A 19495-nucleotide genomic window follows, 5' to 3' on the forward strand; every position below is an offset into this window, starting at 1 on the left:
GCCTGGCCCAAGCAACAGGACAAGATGGGGGGTAGGAGGAGAAGTGGAGAAAAGCCATCCCCTGCCCAAATCATGGCTCCAGGTGTATCCACCTCCATTAGTCACTACGGCAAGTAGGCACAAAAAGTGCTGTCTCAGGTTTTCAGTGTGAAAATGGGTATTGGGCAGCCGATGACAGAGGCAGGGAGTGAATCCAGATCTTACAGCATTCATCCATCCCATGCCTTCTGGCCTGCCGAGAGGCCAGAGCCCGGGCTTGGAATGCGAGCTGCTAGCAAGTGCCCCACCCAAGCCCCAGGGACCACAGGCGGGAGGACTCCACAGGTCTGTAGGGCCAGGCCCCAAGGGCTCTGAGCTGCCAAAGCTGTGCCCCACTCACTTTGTCTGGGGCCAGGTAGAGAGTACCCAGAGCTACGGGACTGGGGACGAAAGCTGGGGATTTTTCAGGGGGATCAACAGGCTTCTCAGGGAGAGTCTAAGCAGGGGACAATCTACTGGACTTACAGGGTCTCTAGGAGTTTCTCCAATTACTGGTAGCAGGGTCTCCAGTTACTCTGGGGCTCACATAGTCAACCTGAGGGGCTCAGGGATATCAGAAGTGACTCAGAGTTTTAGATCACTCAGAAAAGGATTTATCAGGATCAAAGGCACTAGATGGCCTCTGTTGGGGTTTACATGATCTCTTGTTTCTCAAGGACAGAGGGTCACTGGAGGATATCATGGGGATGCATGAGGGATTACTCAGGGTCAACGAAGGCATTTGGTGAAGTCCTTGGTCTTTCAAGGTGAAGAGATTCTTGAGTCAATCTGGGGTCACTATGAGTCACTCAGGTAGTCCCAGATCTGGTCTATCTTACTAGACCAGACTATCTATAGACTGCAGTTAGCAGGTGGCATTCACATTTGCCCATGGCTGCATGTGCTTGAGCAGCTCTGCTGCCCACTGCTCCAGGGCCCACAGGGTGGCCACCTTTTTGCCCAGTATCTGCTCATTCTGCACCAGGTGGTGCTCCTACCCTGAGGATCAGGTCATGTGAGCCAGGATCTCACCTTTGGCCCTAATCTCTGACTCTGGTGCTCAACTCTGTCATAACCTTAACTCTAACCCCAGCCCCTAAATGAGCTCTAACCTGAATTAACATCTGACCCCCGTTCTGAACTTTGACCCCAACCCTAACCCTCCCACACCATCCCTATTCTGACTCTGACACTTATCCCACTCCATATCCACCCCGACATGGCCCGTCCACGTACCTTCTAGCCAGCTCCCGCTGTTCTGCGCCCACTTCAACAGGTCTTGGGCTTCAGCTTGTGCCTGAATCAGCTGGTGATTGTGTGTGTGAATCAGCTGGTGCCTGCTGTGTCTGCTCTCTTGTGTCCTGCACTGTGTCCTGCACTGTGTCCTGCACTGTGGCCACCAGGCTATTTGTGCCCTTCTGCAGCTCTGCCATGCCTAATTGGGCCACCTCCAACTCCTAGAGCAGGACTTGTCCTGAAAATCCACCCCACCTAGATCCTACTGTCTCAGGCACATTGCTATCCAAGATTCCTTTCAGGGGGACAGGATAGGGGATTTTAGAACTGAGACCCTGCCTCAGCCCAGCATAGCTCAGTCCCAGCCTAAATCCCACCTCTCAATGTCCAATGTACCCATCTCACCTTGTTCAGGCCCCCTGCCACACCCATTACATGTACTGCTTGCTCTTCTGCCTCCCGGGCCTGGCACTGACTCAGGGCTAAATGGGTCCTGAAAGCCACAGCTGCACTGGACAGATGCCCCAGGACTAGGGTCACTTCCACTGTTAGTATCACCCAGGCCAGGTGCCCTGCCACCAAGTCAGAGGATCACAAGGAGGTCATAGCAAGGTAGCAACTAAGTAGGGTGCTTTCATGGTCTGTGTATTTAGTAGTGCTAAGGTATCACAAAGGCTCAAGGATCTCAGGGCGAAAATAGGGATAATAGCAGCCACTGAACAAGGGTATGAGTGGGATGTGACCTCCAGTACACTGGCCTCCAGGCCTCAGGATGTCTGTTGTGCTGCCTGCAGCTTTCGCTCTGCAGCCCTTGCGTGACTTCCCACCTCAGCCAGTACCTCATGAACATCCAGTGCTTGGTCCTTGGCCCTAGCTGTCCCCTCCCTGAAGGGTGCAGATGATCAGATGATCAGTTGTGCATTCTTTTCCTCCCTACCCTCTGACCTCTGCTTCCAGCCTCCTGGCCCTTCACCTGGTCTGCTGTGCCTAATGGAGGACACCTTCAGATCTGGGCAGCTCCTGGCCTATGGTGTCTGGTGCAGGGAGGTCCCCCTGGATCTGACCCAGCAGGAGAGCAATGCCCACTGCCCCACTCTGGAGGAGCGGCACCACCAGCCTACACCATGCCACCAGCTCCACACTCACAGCATCTGCACCTTCATCTGTGGGAATGGAGATGGGGGTAGGAATCTCAGATGTGAACTCTGATCTCTGACCCAACAAACCCTGACCCTAACCTCTCACATGACTACATGGTGTGGTGGGAGCTAACAAGAGCCAAGTGTTAAATTTTCAGGAATTTTGTGAATCAGCTGGTAAATGATAGGCAGACTAAAATCAGCCATGGTGGATTTCCTTACACCATGGAAACCTGCATACACTACAAATCAGTTCCCTCTGACCTCCAGCCAATTGTTAAATATTTACTAGCATACTAGTGCTCCCACCTGAACTCTGGTCAACCTTTAGGAGTATTCCTTATTCTGGAAGGAATATCATAGCAGATGATAGCGGATGTCTCAGATGCCCACCTGCCCTTTCCCTCAGCTGTGAACAGACACACAACAAGCATACAGGTACCTAAGAAGAAATGCTAGAGGATCTGCGCAGTTGCTTGCACATGGGCTAGGGTGGCCATACCCCAGGGCCCCCTTGCACGATGCCATGACTTCCAAGCCCGGATTCCTGTGGAGCTTGCTGTGGCCTAGATTTGCTGCAGCTGGTAGGTAGGGGTGGGTCAGGAAGATGGATTCAGAAAAAAACCACCTGATGTGTGCTCTCTATGTGCATATCCCACCTGGCCTTGCCAACAGCTATTTTCATGAGCATTTCTTTGAGTTTTGGGGGAAACAGCAATAAACATGCTATGCTCTTCCTTGAGGAAAGCCCCACTGTTCCCCTGCTACTCCACACTGGGCCTCTTCAGGGCAACCTCACCCCAGATGGTGTGGATCTCTGAGTGGCCCTCTCACCTCTGCATTCCTGCTCTGGGTCACCCCAGTACCCATCCTGACACCTGGAGCACGTATGGCCCCCAAATCCTTCCTGGCAGGTGCACTAACCTGTGACCTGAAGGAAAAGAGCATGGGCCATTCAGCAGGAACACAGAGCCTCTTCTGGGCCAGGGAGAAGGATATGAGTGCTCAAAGGCAGGGTATGCACACCAAACACAGTCTTCTCCTTGCCCTGCTCCTGCCCGGGGCAGCACCCACACCTGTGCTTGGCTGAAGGCTTCTCCCTTCCTGCTTCTCCTGGCTTGACCTCCTTGGCCAGCCCCCACCTTCCCACATTGCCACCTCCCACAGACCCTCTGAGGGTCTCCTGATCTGCTGTCCTTGCCTCCTCTGTGTCCTGACCCAAACACCCCACTGTCTCCATTTCCTCACCCCGATGCCTCCTTCACCCTGATTCCCACCATCTCTTCACTAAGGACACAAGAATGCATGCTTCAGGCCTCATTTCATTCAGTCGCTGACCATTCTCCTCCTGGAAACTCTTCCTCACAGTGGTAATCCCCCTTTGCCTGTACTAGCTCTCAATCCTCACCCTTCATCTGTGTCTCCTCAGCCTCCCCCCTGTTAACCCCCACCATGTTCACTCCACTTGTTGGGACCCATTCACGGTGGGTCACCCACATACTAGCACACAGCTGCATGCAGGGTCAGGTACATGCAGTCTCATGTTTGCTCTACCCCTAATTCTGCCCCTACCTTATAGTTTATGTAACACAAACACAGAGACTCACACACCTGCTTGCAGCCACACACACCAGTGCTGCTGGTCACATGAACATTCACACCAGCCACAGGTAACATCCTGTCATAGGCACACACACCTTCACTCACACCTGGCCACTGCCGCAAGCTATGTGCAACATGGCCTCACTCGCTGGGTGACATGCTGGCTGCACAGTGTGTTGGGCATGGCAATTGCAGGGCTCACAGCCCTGGAGTCCCCCAAGGTTCCAGAAGATGGGGGCACAGTGGCTACAGTCCCACCCCAGTGTGTGGGGACAGCAAGAGCACAGCCCATTGACCTGGGTACAGAAGCAGGCTTCAGCCTGAGATGGGCACTGGGCAGAAACAGTACCCTGTGGGTCACAGCTGCAGCCTGGGAAGAGGCAGGGACTGAGGAAGAACCCGTCCACCCACCTTGGCATGTTTCCACCCATCCTCATCACACACTCATGCCAGCAGCCCCCTGGAACAAGTGCCATGGAAGCCAGGCCTGCAGTGGGCACAGCTAGGACCATGGCTGTGGTACAAACAGTGGTGGTAGTGCCCACTGTGGGGGTCACAGGCAGCAGGATCACGGGGATGGATATTATTGTTGCACTGACAGGGTCAGCATGGACTCCTCCCAGGGTCTCCCCCTGGCCAAGAGTACCCAAAGTAGCCAGAGGAACAGCAGTCACAGTGGAGGCCTCTAAAGGATTGAGATATGCATGGGTTGTCTCAGGTATCTTCCTGTATCCTTGCGGCCTTTAGGTCCCATACACCCAACCAGAAAGTCCAAGGTTGAGCCAAGAGAGAGAACACAGAGAGAACACAGAAGCTACATTACAGCCCACCTTCATGGCTTACAGATTCCATGCCTATAGCTCCCCTCCATTTGGCCCTCCTATCCTTGAACAGCAACTCCTCCAGGAGAGGTACCCAGCCTGTAGCTCTACAGGTGGCGCTGACAAAGATTTGCCTCATGGACCCGCTGAAATTGTGAACAAATGAGCAGGGCCGTGGGCTTGCCCTTGCCAAACATCCCTCACTTGCATAGCCAGGTGCACAGAAACAGAGGACACATCCACTTGCACTGTCCACATGACAGGAAATCCCACGATAGAGGCCAGAGCCAGGGAGCCCAGGACAGGGGCAAGGTCAGTACTGCTGGCCCGAGCCCAGGGTAGGGTCTCCATAATAGCCATTCAGGCACCTGTGGGCAGTAGCACAAGGAATGGGGCCTGACCCACTCATCATAATTCCTACCCAACCCGTCAGTGACAATGCTCACCTCTCACAGTGTCGGCCTATGATGGATCCACGGCAAGCCTGAAAGATACCTGTAAGTGGGTGGCACAACTCAGCATACCCATTGCAGGCACAGGCTGGCAGCATGGGAAGCCCCACCAGCCAGAGAGGCAGTGGTCACAGCGGCAACCACCAAAGCCTGCCTGGCATGTGCACTGCCCACTCACAGGGTCACAAATGGTACTGGTGGCACCTCAGCGTGGCAGTGGCACTCTGGGGAATGACCAGGCAATCAAGTCATGTAGAGAAAGGATATGGTTGGTTCCAGACCCCATACCCATATTCACTGGCCCTGAAGGCTTACCACTGCAAACAGTGGGCCCGAAGCCCTATGTTCCAGATATGCAGTGGCCACAGGTACAACCAATGATATTAGGATGGCAAGGGCACTGCCCACCAAGCAAGGCACACTCAGTATTCAGTGACCCCTGGGGATGGCACTCACATGCTGACAGGAGAAAGAGCAAGATGAACCTCACAGTTCATCTTCCTGAAACCCTTATCTTGCAGCCCCCTCAAGCCAGGGGCACACACTCACCAAGGCCACCCCGATGGAGCAGGGCTGAGATGCTGCAGACAAGGCAGACACAAACCTCAGGCATGGTGCTGGAGAGGCCAGTCCTTGCTGCCTCCATGCAGCATGCCCTGTAGAGCTACTGTAAGTGCCCTGTGGCCCCAGGGTCCAGAGATCTCAGCCCAGGCAATTCCTTCATCCGAGGCAAGAGCACAATCTGATAGGAGGATAGAGGGTGGCAGGCAGAGGGCAGTGAGCCCCCCACCACTGACTAGTACCTCCTAACTATTCTTCCTTGCGTGCGGTGGATCTCACAGCCCATTCCTGCCCTTTTTCATTTCTCTTCTGAATCTGTTTCTTCCTCCTCTCCAATGGCCCCGATCTAGTCTAGGCAATGCCACTTTCCACTCAGGATCAAAGCAGCAGCCTCCTCCTAACAATTCATTCTCCTCCATGAATCTTCCCTGTTCAAGCCCCTTCCATGGCTCCCCACTGCCCTACAGTAAGTGGCCCATAGGACCGCTGAGGTCCGATGGCTGCCTATTCTCATCTTCTTTCTTTGATATGTGCTTTGCTCCTGCCTGGATCCCCCTCCTCACACTATCCACCTGTCTCTATCCTCTTGGTGAAACTCCAGGCCTCTGGGATGCCTACTCCCCAGCCCCACTGCATCCACATCATCATGTTATAATTTGTCTCCCCCGGATGTGGGGAAGTGCCCCTAGGACCTCACAGAATCCAGGATAGTGCCTCCCTCAGGTCTCCACACTCCCTTGGCAGGATCACGTAGTGTGTTCCCAGTTCAAAGCAGAAAGGTCTAGATAAGACCACAGCTCTGCAGGAGCAGGGAAAGAGTAAGGGTGGGATAAGGAGGCCATGATCATGTGGTCCCAGGGATGTCCCATTTCTGCTGCATCCAGTATTTCATCTTATGACCCATGCAAAAAAGGCCAACTTCTTAAATCCTACTGCTCTACATTCAGTCCCTGTTTTGATTGCTGTACAGCATAATGATATTCCATACTGGAGATTTTCCAGTTTGTTGTTTCAAATGTGTTGTCAGCATACTAGGATCTTGGGTGTTGGGGGTCCTAGGGTCCTGCCGATCTGTGCTCATAGGTCAAGGCCACCTGGAACACTCAGCTGTTCTGAGTGCAGATGGGCACAGTGGATGCTCCTGGGGAGGGATTAGGCATGAACACAGACTAATGCCTGCCAGTCTTCAGGTGCCTGGAGTTAGGGGTCAGCAGTCATAGAGCCGTGCTTGCCCACCATCCAGCATCACATCACCCATTCACCTGCTTGGCACCTATGTCACAAACCTTGGTCTCATAGCACAGGACAATGTCATACTCCATGGCATAAGGCACTGTGGGTGCCAGTAGAGAGAGGCCAGCCCCATCAACCACATGTGCAAAGTCCAAGCCAGTTTGCAGTGCAGAGCCAGCTCCCTGCTGTAAGGGCAGGGGCTCCTCTGGGGCCTGGATATGAGACACAGACTCCAGGGCTTAGATCACCCCAAGGCCTGGACCCTCAGGACTTAGATTCCCATTACCCCCAGGCCTCAGGGACCCATATCCCAGGGCATGGGCCTCATCCCTACTCAGACCTTCTGTGACCTATGACCCCAGCCTGTTCCTCAGATTCCTCACATTGGGCAGCTGGCTTCCGTGATAGGCTTGTCTAGCAGGGTGGTGGGCACATCGAGGGTCACGCTGTCTCTGAATTTGGAGCTGGAGCCAACCAGGAGAGATCCCTGAGGCTTGTGTACAGTGGGAAGGAGCAGGCCAGGGAACCCCTTGGGCAAGTCAAGTGTCAGTGTCCTCCAATATTCTGGCCCTCTCTTCTCCCATACTGCCCTGAAAATATGGGTTCTAAGGCACCAAATGTTAGACCATGCTGACGCTCTCACCTGGACTTCTCACCTTCCTAACTCTGCTCTAGTTCTCTCTACACATTCCCTCCCTCCCCTTAAAACCAAGTCAGAGCCATGGTTTACTCCTGCCCCTGCCCCACCTGGACACTCACAGGCAACTGGGGGTCAGTTGCCTGGAGGACCTGGCCAAGCTCAGCTTCAGCAGTGGCTTGGTCAAGAGCAGCTCAGAAGTGCCCAGATTGGAGTTCATGGCAGAGACAGACACGGAGGTAAGGGCAGCACAGGCAGAGGCCCTCCCCAGCAGAACACCTGAGCAAGCATGGGGGTGAGGAGGGAGAGTCAACTCCGGCTTCTTGTCACTTGATCCCAATTCCCAGGCCTTGCCTTGTACCTGTTGCTGTAGGCACCCCCAAAGTCATAGTCACAGGGCCAGCAGCCTAGAGAGTCACTTCTCAGACCCCAGAACTTGGGCCGTAAGAGAGAGCAAGTAGGTGGAAAAAGGACAGGAAATCTGGGGCCTGGGAGATCATATACTGGGACTACTTGTTGCAGGAGGAAAGGGTACATAAAAAAAAAAAAAAAAAAAAAACAAAACAAAACTATGTTTCTTAATCTCTACTGCAGCAAAGGTTCTTGAATGAATTCATGTTTTGGACTTACAGAAGGCAGAAGTGTAGCAGAAGCCACCTTGCTGCTGTTACAGCTAGAACAAGGCCATGAAAAGTGAGCATTAAAAAGTATCCAGACTTAGCATTGCAGGCTCTTTGGACATCTGGAGACAGAGCTACCATTGTGAATATGGCAGAAGTAGCATCCTCACTACTGAAGCATGTTCCTCTGTCTTTACTTCTAATACTTTTCAGTCCCCTGTATTGAATTCCTTTTGTGGGAAATACATAAAGTGATTTCTATTTCTTTCACTAAATCCTGACCACAGACCTGTTATAAGAGAGTAATTTTTATTTTTAAAGCATTTTCCTAACCTAAAAGGGAAATTAAAGGGCACAAATGCTCCTCTGCTTATTGCTAAGGGGGTGAGGAAACCCCAGTGTACTTATGCACAACTTCATAAGAGGACACTGCAGGGGTTAAAGTAATAATTAAGCAAAGGATTTACATTAAAGGAAAGATAAGAAATGGATGGAACTGTTTCTTGGACTGAGTGTTCCCTCAAACATGTTTGTTGCAAAACATCTTTAAACTCAATACTGTTGTAACTTGTTTCATTGCTTTTCTTTTTATGCTCCCAAAGCTCCCACCTACGGGCATATGCTGGTTCAGCTAGCTAAGGTGGCATTGACCTTGATTACCAGATCAGGGAGCTGAATCAACCGATGTGCAAGGCTCAGTCTATAATATTCATCAGTTTCTAGCAGCTCAATGCTCAAAATCAAGGTCAAATCACAAGGTGGATCAAGGTGCAACAGACAACAGCTGCAGTCCCATCCAGAGACAAAGCGTTTGCAGTGACAGGCACTGTCACAGATATGAGTGCCAGGGACCCAGCTCTGGGGGTCACAACTGCAGGCTAGGGCACAGGGTTCTTAGGGCACTATTGGGACTGCTGCAGTGGTAGGCACATGGTGTTATCAGAGCAGTGATTGGGGGCAGAGCAAGGACATGGGATATGGGGTACATTCCCAGAGCAACTCACACTGGCAACCTTCTGTGTGGGTAGGGCTGAGGCCATAGCGACGGGGCTGGCAGAAGTCACAGCGCTGGCCCCAAACATGAACTTTGCAGTGGCACTGCCCAGAGAGGAGGCCCAAGTGTCACCTGTGTAGGCATCACACAGACACCCTTCACAGGGTCACAGTCACAGGCTGGATCATGGGTCAGAAATGAGAACAGAGGTCAGAGGTCACCATGGAGCTGAAGGCTCAGAGTTGTGAATGGGGATTGGAGGGCTCACGTTTGCAAGGGTGAAGGGAACAGGGATCCTCCCTGGGATCTCGGTAGAAGCGCTGGCAGAGCTCACAGTGGCGCCCAGCTGTGTTGTACTGACACGCTCACACATGCCTCCACTCACATTGCCAGATGCCAAATACAAGGCCATGTCAAAGGGACAACTGCAGGCATGCCCACTGCACTTGCATTCTGGGGCAGAACAAGGAAGGTGGATATAGGGTGGGCTCACCCAGGCAAGTATGGCCAGGCAGACAGGGCATGGCACCTACCCTGGCAGGCGTGGAGGTGCCCAGACTCTGCTGCTTGCCATGGGTGGTCCTGGTACAGGTCCTGGCAGCACTCACAGTGGGTACCAGCTGTTTGGTGGCAGCAGACGCAAAGGCCATGCACCTGCCAGGGAGGAGGGCAAGATGAGTCTGCCTCAGTCCCCTAACACGCCCACCCTACCAGCGATAGGATGCCCCCCCCCCTTCCGTGGTGCTCACCATGCCTTTCCTGTTGGCTGGGTCTCAGCTGTGGGCTTACACACAGAGGCATGGCCATGGGCACTGGCAGCTGCCTCTGGCCATGAGCTCATGAAAGGCCATAGAAGTAGAAGGGGTGTCCATGTAGGCCCCCCAGTGGCCTGTCAGTGTGCGCAGTTTGGAGAAGTTCACACAGAGGTTTGTCACATGCAGGAGCTCTGGAGACACAGATTGGGAGACCTCAGGTGCACTGGTCATCATCCCTCTATGGCTGGGATGGAAGGGGAAGGAATGCAGGTAGAGTCTCTTTTCTCTCTACATCACTACAGCCACCTCCTCCATCATTTCTACAGTGGGACTCTCCCATTTCTGTTCCTCTGGGCATACCATCTTTGGATGACTATAGCCTAAAGGTGATGATTCCACTTCTGCATGGCTCAAGCCCTGGTATCACTCCTGAGCTGACACTTGCCCATCCCACTGCTTCCTGGCATCACTAGATATGTGAAACCTGCTTCCTTAATGAAGTAAAGCTTAACATTTCCCAGCCCATCATCAAAACTAGAAATCAGTTTATCATCCAGCCGAACCATATACAGTTACTGGTTTACTTATTTATCCCTTTTCTTTCATTGTCAGCTCCAAGAAGAGAGATACCTTGTCTATCTGCTCCCCACTGAGCACTGCTCAGAAGATAGATGTCTGGCACACAGTGGAGCTCAATGGACACTTGTTCAATGTACACATGGGAGAGATGGGTCCATGGCTGAGCTAAGGTTATCTTTTTTATCCCTCCTTTGCCAGCTGTCTCTCTTCAGATCAGAAGAGCAACAGCTGCTTAGAAACCTAGTATGGGAACTCAGCGAGTAGTTGGTAATAACCAGTCAAGATGGGTGGAGAGTACAGAGAAAAAGCTAGGTTGGGGTATGTACTGCTCTGGTACTCACCTGAACTGACTCTGGGCTGCCCTGCTGGGTTTTGGTTATGTCTCTTCTTTCAAGACTTCAGCTTTACAAGAAAGAAGTCACAACCCAGACACCCTGGCACCACTTAGAGGTAGCTGCAGAGATGTAGGGTACCACCTAAGGCCCTGGTGATGAATCAGGGAAGGGCAATCCCAGGAAACCAGAGTGGGGGCAGTGACGGAGGCTCAAAGAGGGGACAGTTACAAGGTTCAGTGATAAGTGCAGTGATGGGGTACATTGTTGGGGGCTGACATAGAAAGTAGTAATGGGAACCACAATGGGGCCCCATAAAGGAGTTATGATGGGGCAGATAGGACAGAGAATGGAAACTGCTACACATGCCTGTTCTATGCACTGGGCACAGGTGTGGGGAACAATGATGGGACAGGAATGGGGGAGCCATAACAGGGCTCACAATAGGGGACTATGACGGGGCAGAGCTGGGGAATGATGCTGGCTTGCCTGCCATTCTGCCCCACTTGTGTATACACCCAGGGAGGACCTCAGCTTCCCCCCAGTATCTGGCTATCTTGACATGCAAGGATACAGGATTGGCTGTGGGGATTATTACCCTGAATCTTGGGGTTGTTTGGGCTCTCCACCAGAATGGCTGGGTCCAGAACTTTGAAAATTACCTGAGAGAAAAAAGCAAACCTGAGCCTCTGGCTTCACCCCATGGCCCAACCCCCCTTCCTCTGGGCCTGACCTTGTTCTCAGTGAAAGGCTCAATGTTAGAGTAACGCTGGTCACAAACAAGATCACTGACTCTGTGGCCAGGAGCAAGAGGGATCCCAGGAAAAAGGCCTGAGCAGTTGTAGGCAAAGTATTGGTACACGTGCTAGGAGTGGCCATGGTCCATTGAGCGCTCCAGGAGCAGAGCTGCTGGGCAGAATGTCTGGGGATTGGAGGGGGATCCTTGGGTCACCTGGGGCAAGCATCACTGGTGGCCATCAGGTCAGGAGGCACAAAGTAAGACTTCAGACTGGGGCATTGGGTCACCTTGAAAGTCATGATGAGGTGGATAAAGTAGAAGGTACTCTCTAGGTCGAGCTGGATGGTGACATTCTCAACACCTGTAACCACCAGGGCTTGTCAGTGGCCAGGCCCTGACCCTAGACCCGCACACATGGGCACATGGGTACCCTCATCACTCTTTGCTTGCCACCAGGTCTTCTTGTTGCCACAACCACTCGAGAGCACATTCTCAATGCCATGGCCTCCCTGGTTCCAAGAATCACAAAAGAAGCACTTCTCAGATTCCTGGGGTAATGCCCAAGGAGAATGACAAGGCAGGAAGTACATGGAGCTACAGGCCCCTTCCAAAATTTCACAGCACAGGCCTCCCTCTGCAGCCCCCAGCATGACCTAAACCCCCAAAAGGCCAAACCTACCCAGGAAAACCCAGAGATACCATCTCCAGAGCTCTCACGCTCCTACCCACCTATAGGTGACTGACAATGCAATAGGCTCAGGGCCATGAAGGCCACAGATGGACGAGGCTCGAAGGTTCTGGCCACAGCCACCAATCAAGTCGCCAGTAAGTGGGTAGCAGCTGCCACTGGAGCAGCTGGGTGGGGGAAGTGTGTCTGGCACCTCCTCAGCAATTTTTCTGGGAGCCTGGATTGGGAAGGACAGGGTCTGGGTAGAGATTCGAGGGGTATCCCCCACCTCACTGCCCCACAGGGAGGCCTGGAGAATTCTTCCCCTCTGGATGCCCCTCAGGGAAATCAGCCAACCTCTCATCCACTGGTGGCAGCAGCAGCAGCAGCAGAATTGAAAGGAGTTGTAGACTGGAAAGGAAGAAGCCTAGCCCGGCTGGGGGTCCTGGGCCATGGAAGCTGGAATCAGGCCTGAGAGAGAGGATGAAGAGTGGGCCCCAAGCAGGCTGCCCTTGAGGAGCAGGGTGTGGCCCCATACTCACATGGTAGATGAAAGCAGGACTGCCAGACACAAGGAGCATGCAGGGTTGTAAAGCCACGGTGAGGCTGGGAGCAAAGTGGTCCCTAGAGCCTGGGAACCAAGGGAGACCGCACCCTATTAATTGCAGCCACCAGATGCAGAAAAAAAAAAAAAAAAAAAGAGGGAAGGAGTACCAAAAAGCAAGCAAAACTTCTCTACAGGTCTGCCATCCAATACAGCAGGCGCTAGTGGGGCCAGGGTTCAGACTAATCCAGAGACGGAAAAGATCCGATTCTCATTCAAATGAGGCTACCACCCCTAGCCCTGAAAGGCTGTTGGTCTCTAGGAGCCTCTGGGGAATGTGTTCCCCTCCCTGCCAGCCCCAGCCATTGACTTTCAGGCTAGGCAGACAGGGAAAGACTGGCAGATGGGAGGGGAGCTAGTTTTGTTCAGGGCCCAGTACTTCCGAATGGAAGAGCCATTAATGTCTGAAACACATACATGCCCCTGTGGGAAGCTTGATAAGGCTAGACCTGAGAACAGAGTGCTTGGGACCCAGGCAGAAAGCACTGATGATGGGATGAAGCAGTTGTGGAAACTCTCCTGGCTCAGCTAACACAGTATCCCACTCATCCAGGGAGAAAATTCTGCAGTCAGTGAGGACAGTGGCCCTACAACCCAGGGCCCTGGCCTCTGACTCAATCCCTAATTCCTTGCCACCAACTGGGGAGGTCAATCAAGACTGGAAGTTCAGGGAGTTACTTTAGCAAATTCAGGCCTGGCCCTGCCCCAGACAAGCTCAGATAAAGTCCCAAGACTTTAGCCAGAGCAGGTTAGGAGACAAGACCAGGCTGTCTGAACAGCCCCTGGGGAGCAGTACCACAAAACCCTGCCTCCCTGGCCTAAAAACCTGCTGGCTGCAAGGTTCCTCACAGAGCCACCCACTGTCCTCTTGTATAGGGCCTACCTGGATAACAAACCACTGCAGGCCTAAGGGGAGGTATGCCACCCTCAGGGTGGCTCTGCCCCTGTCCTCAGGGGCTGCTTATCAACATCTACAGAGACCAGCACCTCCAGAAGAGCCTGGGAGTTACTCTTTCCACCCATATCAATGACCCATCTCAGGCTGCCAGGACCCTCTCTGGCAGCCCTGTTCCTGTGGCCACTTTTTCTATATGCTGCTGGTCTATCAGCAGCCAAACGCAAAAAAAATAAAAATAAAAAAATAAACAAAAACAAAAACATGAAGGGTGGGCAGGGAGACTGGAAGGTGGAAAGGTATAAAACGTGATAGATGGAACAGTGGAGGTACAACTCAAGAGAGTAACAAATCACAGTGCATCGCGCCATGAGACCACCCCTCCCATCCACCCATACCACCCCATATCCTCCAGTCTCTGAAAGGAGAACGGTGGCTCTCTGGGCCCTGGAGAGGCACCTGGAGTCCTTGGGGTTGTAGAATCCATGGGCATTGCACACTGTGCCACTGGCCACACAGACAACTGGACTCAGTTTCCCCAAACATTGCTATATGCTGAGTATGGCAGCAATGGCTGGAGCTGTATTACAGGGGACAGGTTCACACGGAGGATCTGTTGAGCCTGCTGCCGCACCTCATCATCTGAGGACCACCTGTCCACCTTGATGGCCCGGAATTTCAGCAGTTTTGCTGTTCCAGGCCCTAGCCAAGGTGATCGGGGCCCAAGTCGTGTTCTTTTCCGGAGAGGAAGATCCTTTGCCTCCTCAGCCCTTTTCCTCTTCTGCCCCACAGTCTCAGGGTGGCTTTTCTGGCCCCTTTTTGCAGTCCTGGCCTGAACAGCCCCTTTTGGCCTGCCCCTGCTCCTGGACTGGGTCCGAGCCACCTTGGCCTTGGCCCGTACCACCTTGGCCTTGGCCCGCACCACCTTGGCCTTGGCCCGTACCACCTTGGCCTTGGCCCGTACCACCTTGGCCTTGGCCCCTACCACCTTGACCTTTGCCCGCATCACCTTGGCCTTGGCCCGTACTGCCTTGGCCTTGGCTTTAGCTCGTACAACCTTGGCCTTGGCTTTAGCCCGCACTGCCCTGGCCTTGGCTTTAGCCCGCACTGCCCTGGCCTTGGCCTTATTAGCCCGCACTGCCTTGGCTTTGGCTTTGGCTTTGGCCTTGATCTGGGCTGCCTTGGCCTTGGCCGTGATCCGTGCTGCCTTGGCCCTAGCCCTGATCTGTGCTGCCTTGGCTTTTGCATGAGCCTTGGCAGCTTTGGCATGTGTTCGAGCCACCTTGGCCTGGGCAGCTTTGGCCAGTGTTCGAGCTGCCTTGGACTGTGATGTTTTGGTGCCCAAAGCAGAGCCACCTTTCATTCGTAGGCCACTAAGGGACCCAGTGGCTTTGTAGGTCTTGTTCCGGGGCGTAGTGCCTTGCTGAGGTCTGGCCCTGGGGGCTCTGGGAGTCAGACACTTAGGGCCCTTGCCTGTGGCTTTTCTGGGAGCTTTGGATCGACAGTTCCCCGGCCTCTTTCCTGGACCTTTGCGCAGCTTCAGGGGAGAGTCTGCAAGCGAGAGCTGCAGTGACTGTGCCTTGTGCTTGGCACCCAAGCAGGGCATGGGAGTCTTTAGTGGAACCAGGGCCTCAAGGACAACAGAGAGCCGCATGGCAGGGTAGACACCTGGATAGAGGTGGGCAGGGAAGCCCACTGCTGCACCCTGGGCACGGCTGGCACTTGACTGCTTCAGGGAGCTCAGCAGCAGGTTGGTGGTAGCATGTTTGGCAAGGGCTGGTGTGGATGCTTTGGCCAGCCTTCCAGATAGTGGCACAGGGAGCAGCGTGGCCCGGCCTGCAGGCAGCCGCATGGCAGTTCGGGGAGCACTGGTTGGAGGTGATGTGGCAGCTGGAGTGGGGGCACGAGCTTGCAGTTTCGTCTGGCTTGGGGGATTGGCTGTGCATGAACTATAGCCATAGACATCACTGCTGCGCAGGATGGTGGGTTGGAAGCCATCATCCCGCAGGCCCTGCAGAAAGGCTACAAGCTGGGCCTCTGTGGCACTGAGATCCTGGCTCATGGGGTTAAAGACAAGCAGCGCCTCCTCCAGGGCCTTCTTCCCTGCCGTGGAGATCCGCGACCAGGAGTGCACAGCTTTCTCCTCCACATGCTGCACCACCACGCTCATGGCATTAGGCACTGCAGATCTGCCTGGGTATCCACAAACCAGCGCTCAGCACCTCCAAGACAAGAGGAAAAGAATCAATAAGAACGGCACCGAGGGGCGCCAGGCTGGCTCAGTTGGTGGAGCATGCGTTCCTTGATCTTGGGGTCATGAGTTCACACCCCATGATGGGTGTAGAGATTACTTACAAAAAATGATACTTTGGATTTATTGGATTAAAGAAAATATATCATTAAATTTTTTAAAAAAAGAACGGCACTGAGATAAGGGGCAAGGCAAGTAGGTTAAGTCCATCAGGGCCTGCACTCTCCACAATAACCACCACTGAACGCAGAGCCCTAAGTGCGTTCGCCTAAGTGCGATACAGAGGGGCCTGGCCAGTGAGCCACTTTTTGCGGCAAAACCCTGGTCTCCTGAACTATCATGGTGTCAGGGTGAAGACTGGGATGGCAAGGAGGACCCATATGGGTCAGAGGCAGTTTCTTCAAGATAAATGTCCAGAAGCTCATGAGAGCATCCAAGCGGCTGTTGGGTCTGGAAAGATTTGGGCTTGGTTGGCCCATTTTAATTCAATTCTCCATTTTCTGAGGCCAGAAATCTGGTATTAGACTCAACCCTGGGAACACAGGTGAATATCTGCCTTCAAGGAGCCTTATACAGAAGACAAGACAGAGACCATCAAAGTTCTAGGGAGTGCACATTGGCTCCCAGCTCAGCTTGCCACTGGGTCAGAGAAGGATTCCTAGGAGAGGCAACACCTAGGTGGGACACAACTGATGAACAGGAAGGACCAGATGGAAATGGAGCAAAGGGCGGAGCAGCCTATGCAATGGCTTGGAAATGAGAAACAGTAAGGCACATTTAGTGTGTGTGACGGGGGTCTCTGGTTAGGACTGAGAGATCTAGATGGAAAAACAACTAAGAGCAGGACAACATGAGCCTTGAAGTCATGCCCATCTCAGTTCCTTCAGCTGCTGTTGTTCAGGTGCTCAGGGGTGAACCCCCGTCCTCCAAAAGTTCTGCTTTCAGAATCCCCAGACAGGCTCAGAAGTTTGACTCCTGGCACTCAAATCACAGAGACTAATCCCAAAGTAAGAGTCAGACTCTCCTTCAACAAAAACTAAAAAGTTAAGTAACAGGTACTCAAGACACACGTCTGAGCAATCAGGCAGCCAGACCAAGAGCCTAAGGTCTGACAGCCAAAGGATCCAACAGAATGGTTAATAAGGTGGACACTAGAGATTTGAGCTGTCCTAACTAGGGCCTGGAGGGCTGCAGACCTCAGTGTAGCCCAGATGGAGCTGTCTGGAAACACTCAAGTTGTTATAGGCTTCATCTCCGACGTAAGGCAGCAGTCACGACTAATGTCTAATGCCCAACCCAGGACTGAGGGCTCCCAGAGGGAGCTCCCCAGCTGTACTGGAGCATTAAAAGATCAGCTGGGATCAGGCAGGTCCCTAGGGCCAGGAGGAGCATCTGTGCAGCTTCTTCCCACCACCCTAATGGAGCAGAGGAAGTTTTCAGAATCCCCTGGAGGAAGTGCCCTGGGGCTCTTTGTTTGGAAACATTCTTGGATCCTCAGGTGTCTCGGCACTTCCTCTCTCCAGAGGCCATTCTCCAAGCACAATCCTTGCACATGACTTTAGTTCTTTTATTATTTTTTTTCCAAGGGGTGTAGTTCCCAGGACTGTGAACTGTTGAATAGGGAGAGGGCTGTTTCCCTGCAGGCACAGATATTGGGGGTGAACTGGGGGCTCTTCCGCCCAGGTCGGTCTAGACTCTTGGGAAGGGTCTTCTGGGCTTTCCAAGAGGCTCCGGAAACAGAGGCTGCAGTCTCGCCCCCGACTTCCCTTTACACGTGCCCCCGGGGCGGACAGGGAAGTTGATGAAAGATAGGGGAAGGGAGAGGCCTCATCCAAGGGGGACCGGGTTGGGGACAGATCAGGGCCATTGGCCTGGGAGTCCATGTCCCTGGGGCCTGAGCCGCGGGTAGGAGCAGGGATCTTGGAGGCAGCGAAACGCGCGGGGCGAGCGGGGCGAGCCCGACTGGGTCGCACAGCCCCAGGGTGGGGTCGCTAGGCAAGGGGTAGGGGGGGTGGGAGGAATCTTGGCCGGGCCGGTGGAGGGCGCGGGTCCCGAAAGAGCCGGCCGCCCGGCCCATCCGCCCCGTCGCCTCGCGGACTGCCCCTCCGCGGCGCGGCTAGGCCCACGGCCCCAACCTACCGGCGCCGCCGCGGGGACCCAGGACGCGCCTCTGCGCCGCCTCCGCTGCTCCAACATGGCCGCCCGCTGCGCACCGGAAGTGCGCCGCACTTCCGCTTCCGGGGCCGGGCCCGCCCTAGTGACCCTTGACCCCTCGAGACCCCGTTTCCCCCAAAGTCTGGGAGCAGGGCCGGTGGGTACCAAGGAAGGCTTCCTGGAGGAGGTGGCGACAGGAAACGCTCTAAATCCATTCCGGACCTGCGCAAGAGTCTGAGAAGCACAAGAGCTCTGAGACTTGGTCCCAGGCACGACTGCACAGGAGCCCTCCCTGACATGTCAGGGCCCAACTGACATTCCCTCTGACGGGCCTGGTGGTGCAGAGACATGTGCGAGGGACTCCCTGCAAACTCCAAGCCATCCTCCAGGCTCTGGTCCACCCACAGCCATGGACAAGGCCTGCCTCTGTCCTAAGCTCTTGACCAGAAGGAAAGAGGAATGCCTCTTGCCTGCCTGGGGGTGTTGCAGAGGTACCTCCCCAAGGGCAGCAGGCCCTCCTCTCTTCCTGAGAATAAGGCTGGCACGTGGCGTGAAAGACTGGCATGCACATACATGCTGCCACCACCCCAAAGCTGGCCATGTCCAATCTGAGAGTCCTAGAATACCAGTGTACTTGCCTAGGAACATGTGCATGGTCGTGGTGGGAGAACCCTTGCCCAGCCTCAGCCCTGTCAATGGCAGGAAGTCTGCCTTCAGTCTTAACTCTGCCCAGAATCCTTATCCTTTTGCTTAGGAGACTGGGACCTCAGTCTTGCTACCTGTACCCTGGGGTCAGCAGAGAGGTGGTGGTTACAGAGGCCACTGCCCAAACAGCACCAGGTGAGATGACACAGGTTGAAATTAACCTTTGGAGTCTAAGAGGTTGGATTCTGACCAAAGGCCCCCCTTAGGCCCCCTGCAAGTCCAGGTTGGGAGCCAGCATGGAAGCTCTAGTTTCATGGATGAGATAGTGGGGACATTTACACTTGAGTCAGAGCCTGAATTAGGAGGCAGAAATATTGTCACAACACTTGGACGCTGATATGTATAATGGTGCCATATTTGGTAGCTGGGGATAGGTGGAAGCCTGTGGGCAGTCACAAGAGGGTGAGTGGATGCTTCATTTAGGGACTGGTTAATAGCTTCTCTCCCTCCCTGTAGGACCCCAGGATCCTCAGGCTTGCGCTACATTTTCCTGCCTATATA

The 19495-nt window shown here is 53.8% G+C and overlaps 1 protein-coding gene across 3 annotated transcripts; it reads right to left on the reverse strand.

Annotated features, from left to right (window-relative positions):
• Positions 1-498: 498 nt before the first annotated feature.
• CCDC71 (coiled-coil domain containing 71) lies at positions 499-18358 on the reverse strand. 3 transcript variants are annotated; one of them, XR_005988883.1, is made up of 7 exons: positions 18275-18358; positions 14344-16106; positions 12928-13016; positions 12743-12856; positions 12448-12623; positions 10063-11641; positions 499-9967 (listed from the first exon to the last, which is right to left on the reverse strand). XR_005988883.1 is itself a non-coding variant. In XM_041761837.1 (2 exons), the coding sequence occupies exon 2, from the start codon at positions 16052-16054 to the stop codon at positions 14414-14416; it is 1641 nt and encodes a 546-aa protein (XP_041617771.1). In that variant the 5' UTR covers positions 16055-16106; positions 18275-18358; the 3' UTR covers positions 14177-14413. The 3 variants fall into 3 exon arrangements, 1 of the variants encoding a protein (XP_041617771.1); XR_005988884.1 differs by lacking the exons at positions 499-9967; positions 10063-11641 and adding an exon at positions 11660-12227; XM_041761837.1 differs by lacking the exons at positions 499-9967; positions 10063-11641; positions 12448-12623; positions 12743-12856; positions 12928-13016 and having other exon boundaries at positions 14177-16106.
• Positions 18359-19495: the final 1137 nt, after the last annotated feature.

Source organism: Vulpes lagopus, chromosome 7 (genome assembly GCF_018345385.1).
Source record: "Vulpes lagopus strain Blue_001 chromosome 7, ASM1834538v1, whole genome shotgun sequence".
NCBI lineage: Eukaryota > Metazoa > Chordata > Mammalia > Carnivora > Canidae > Vulpes > Vulpes lagopus.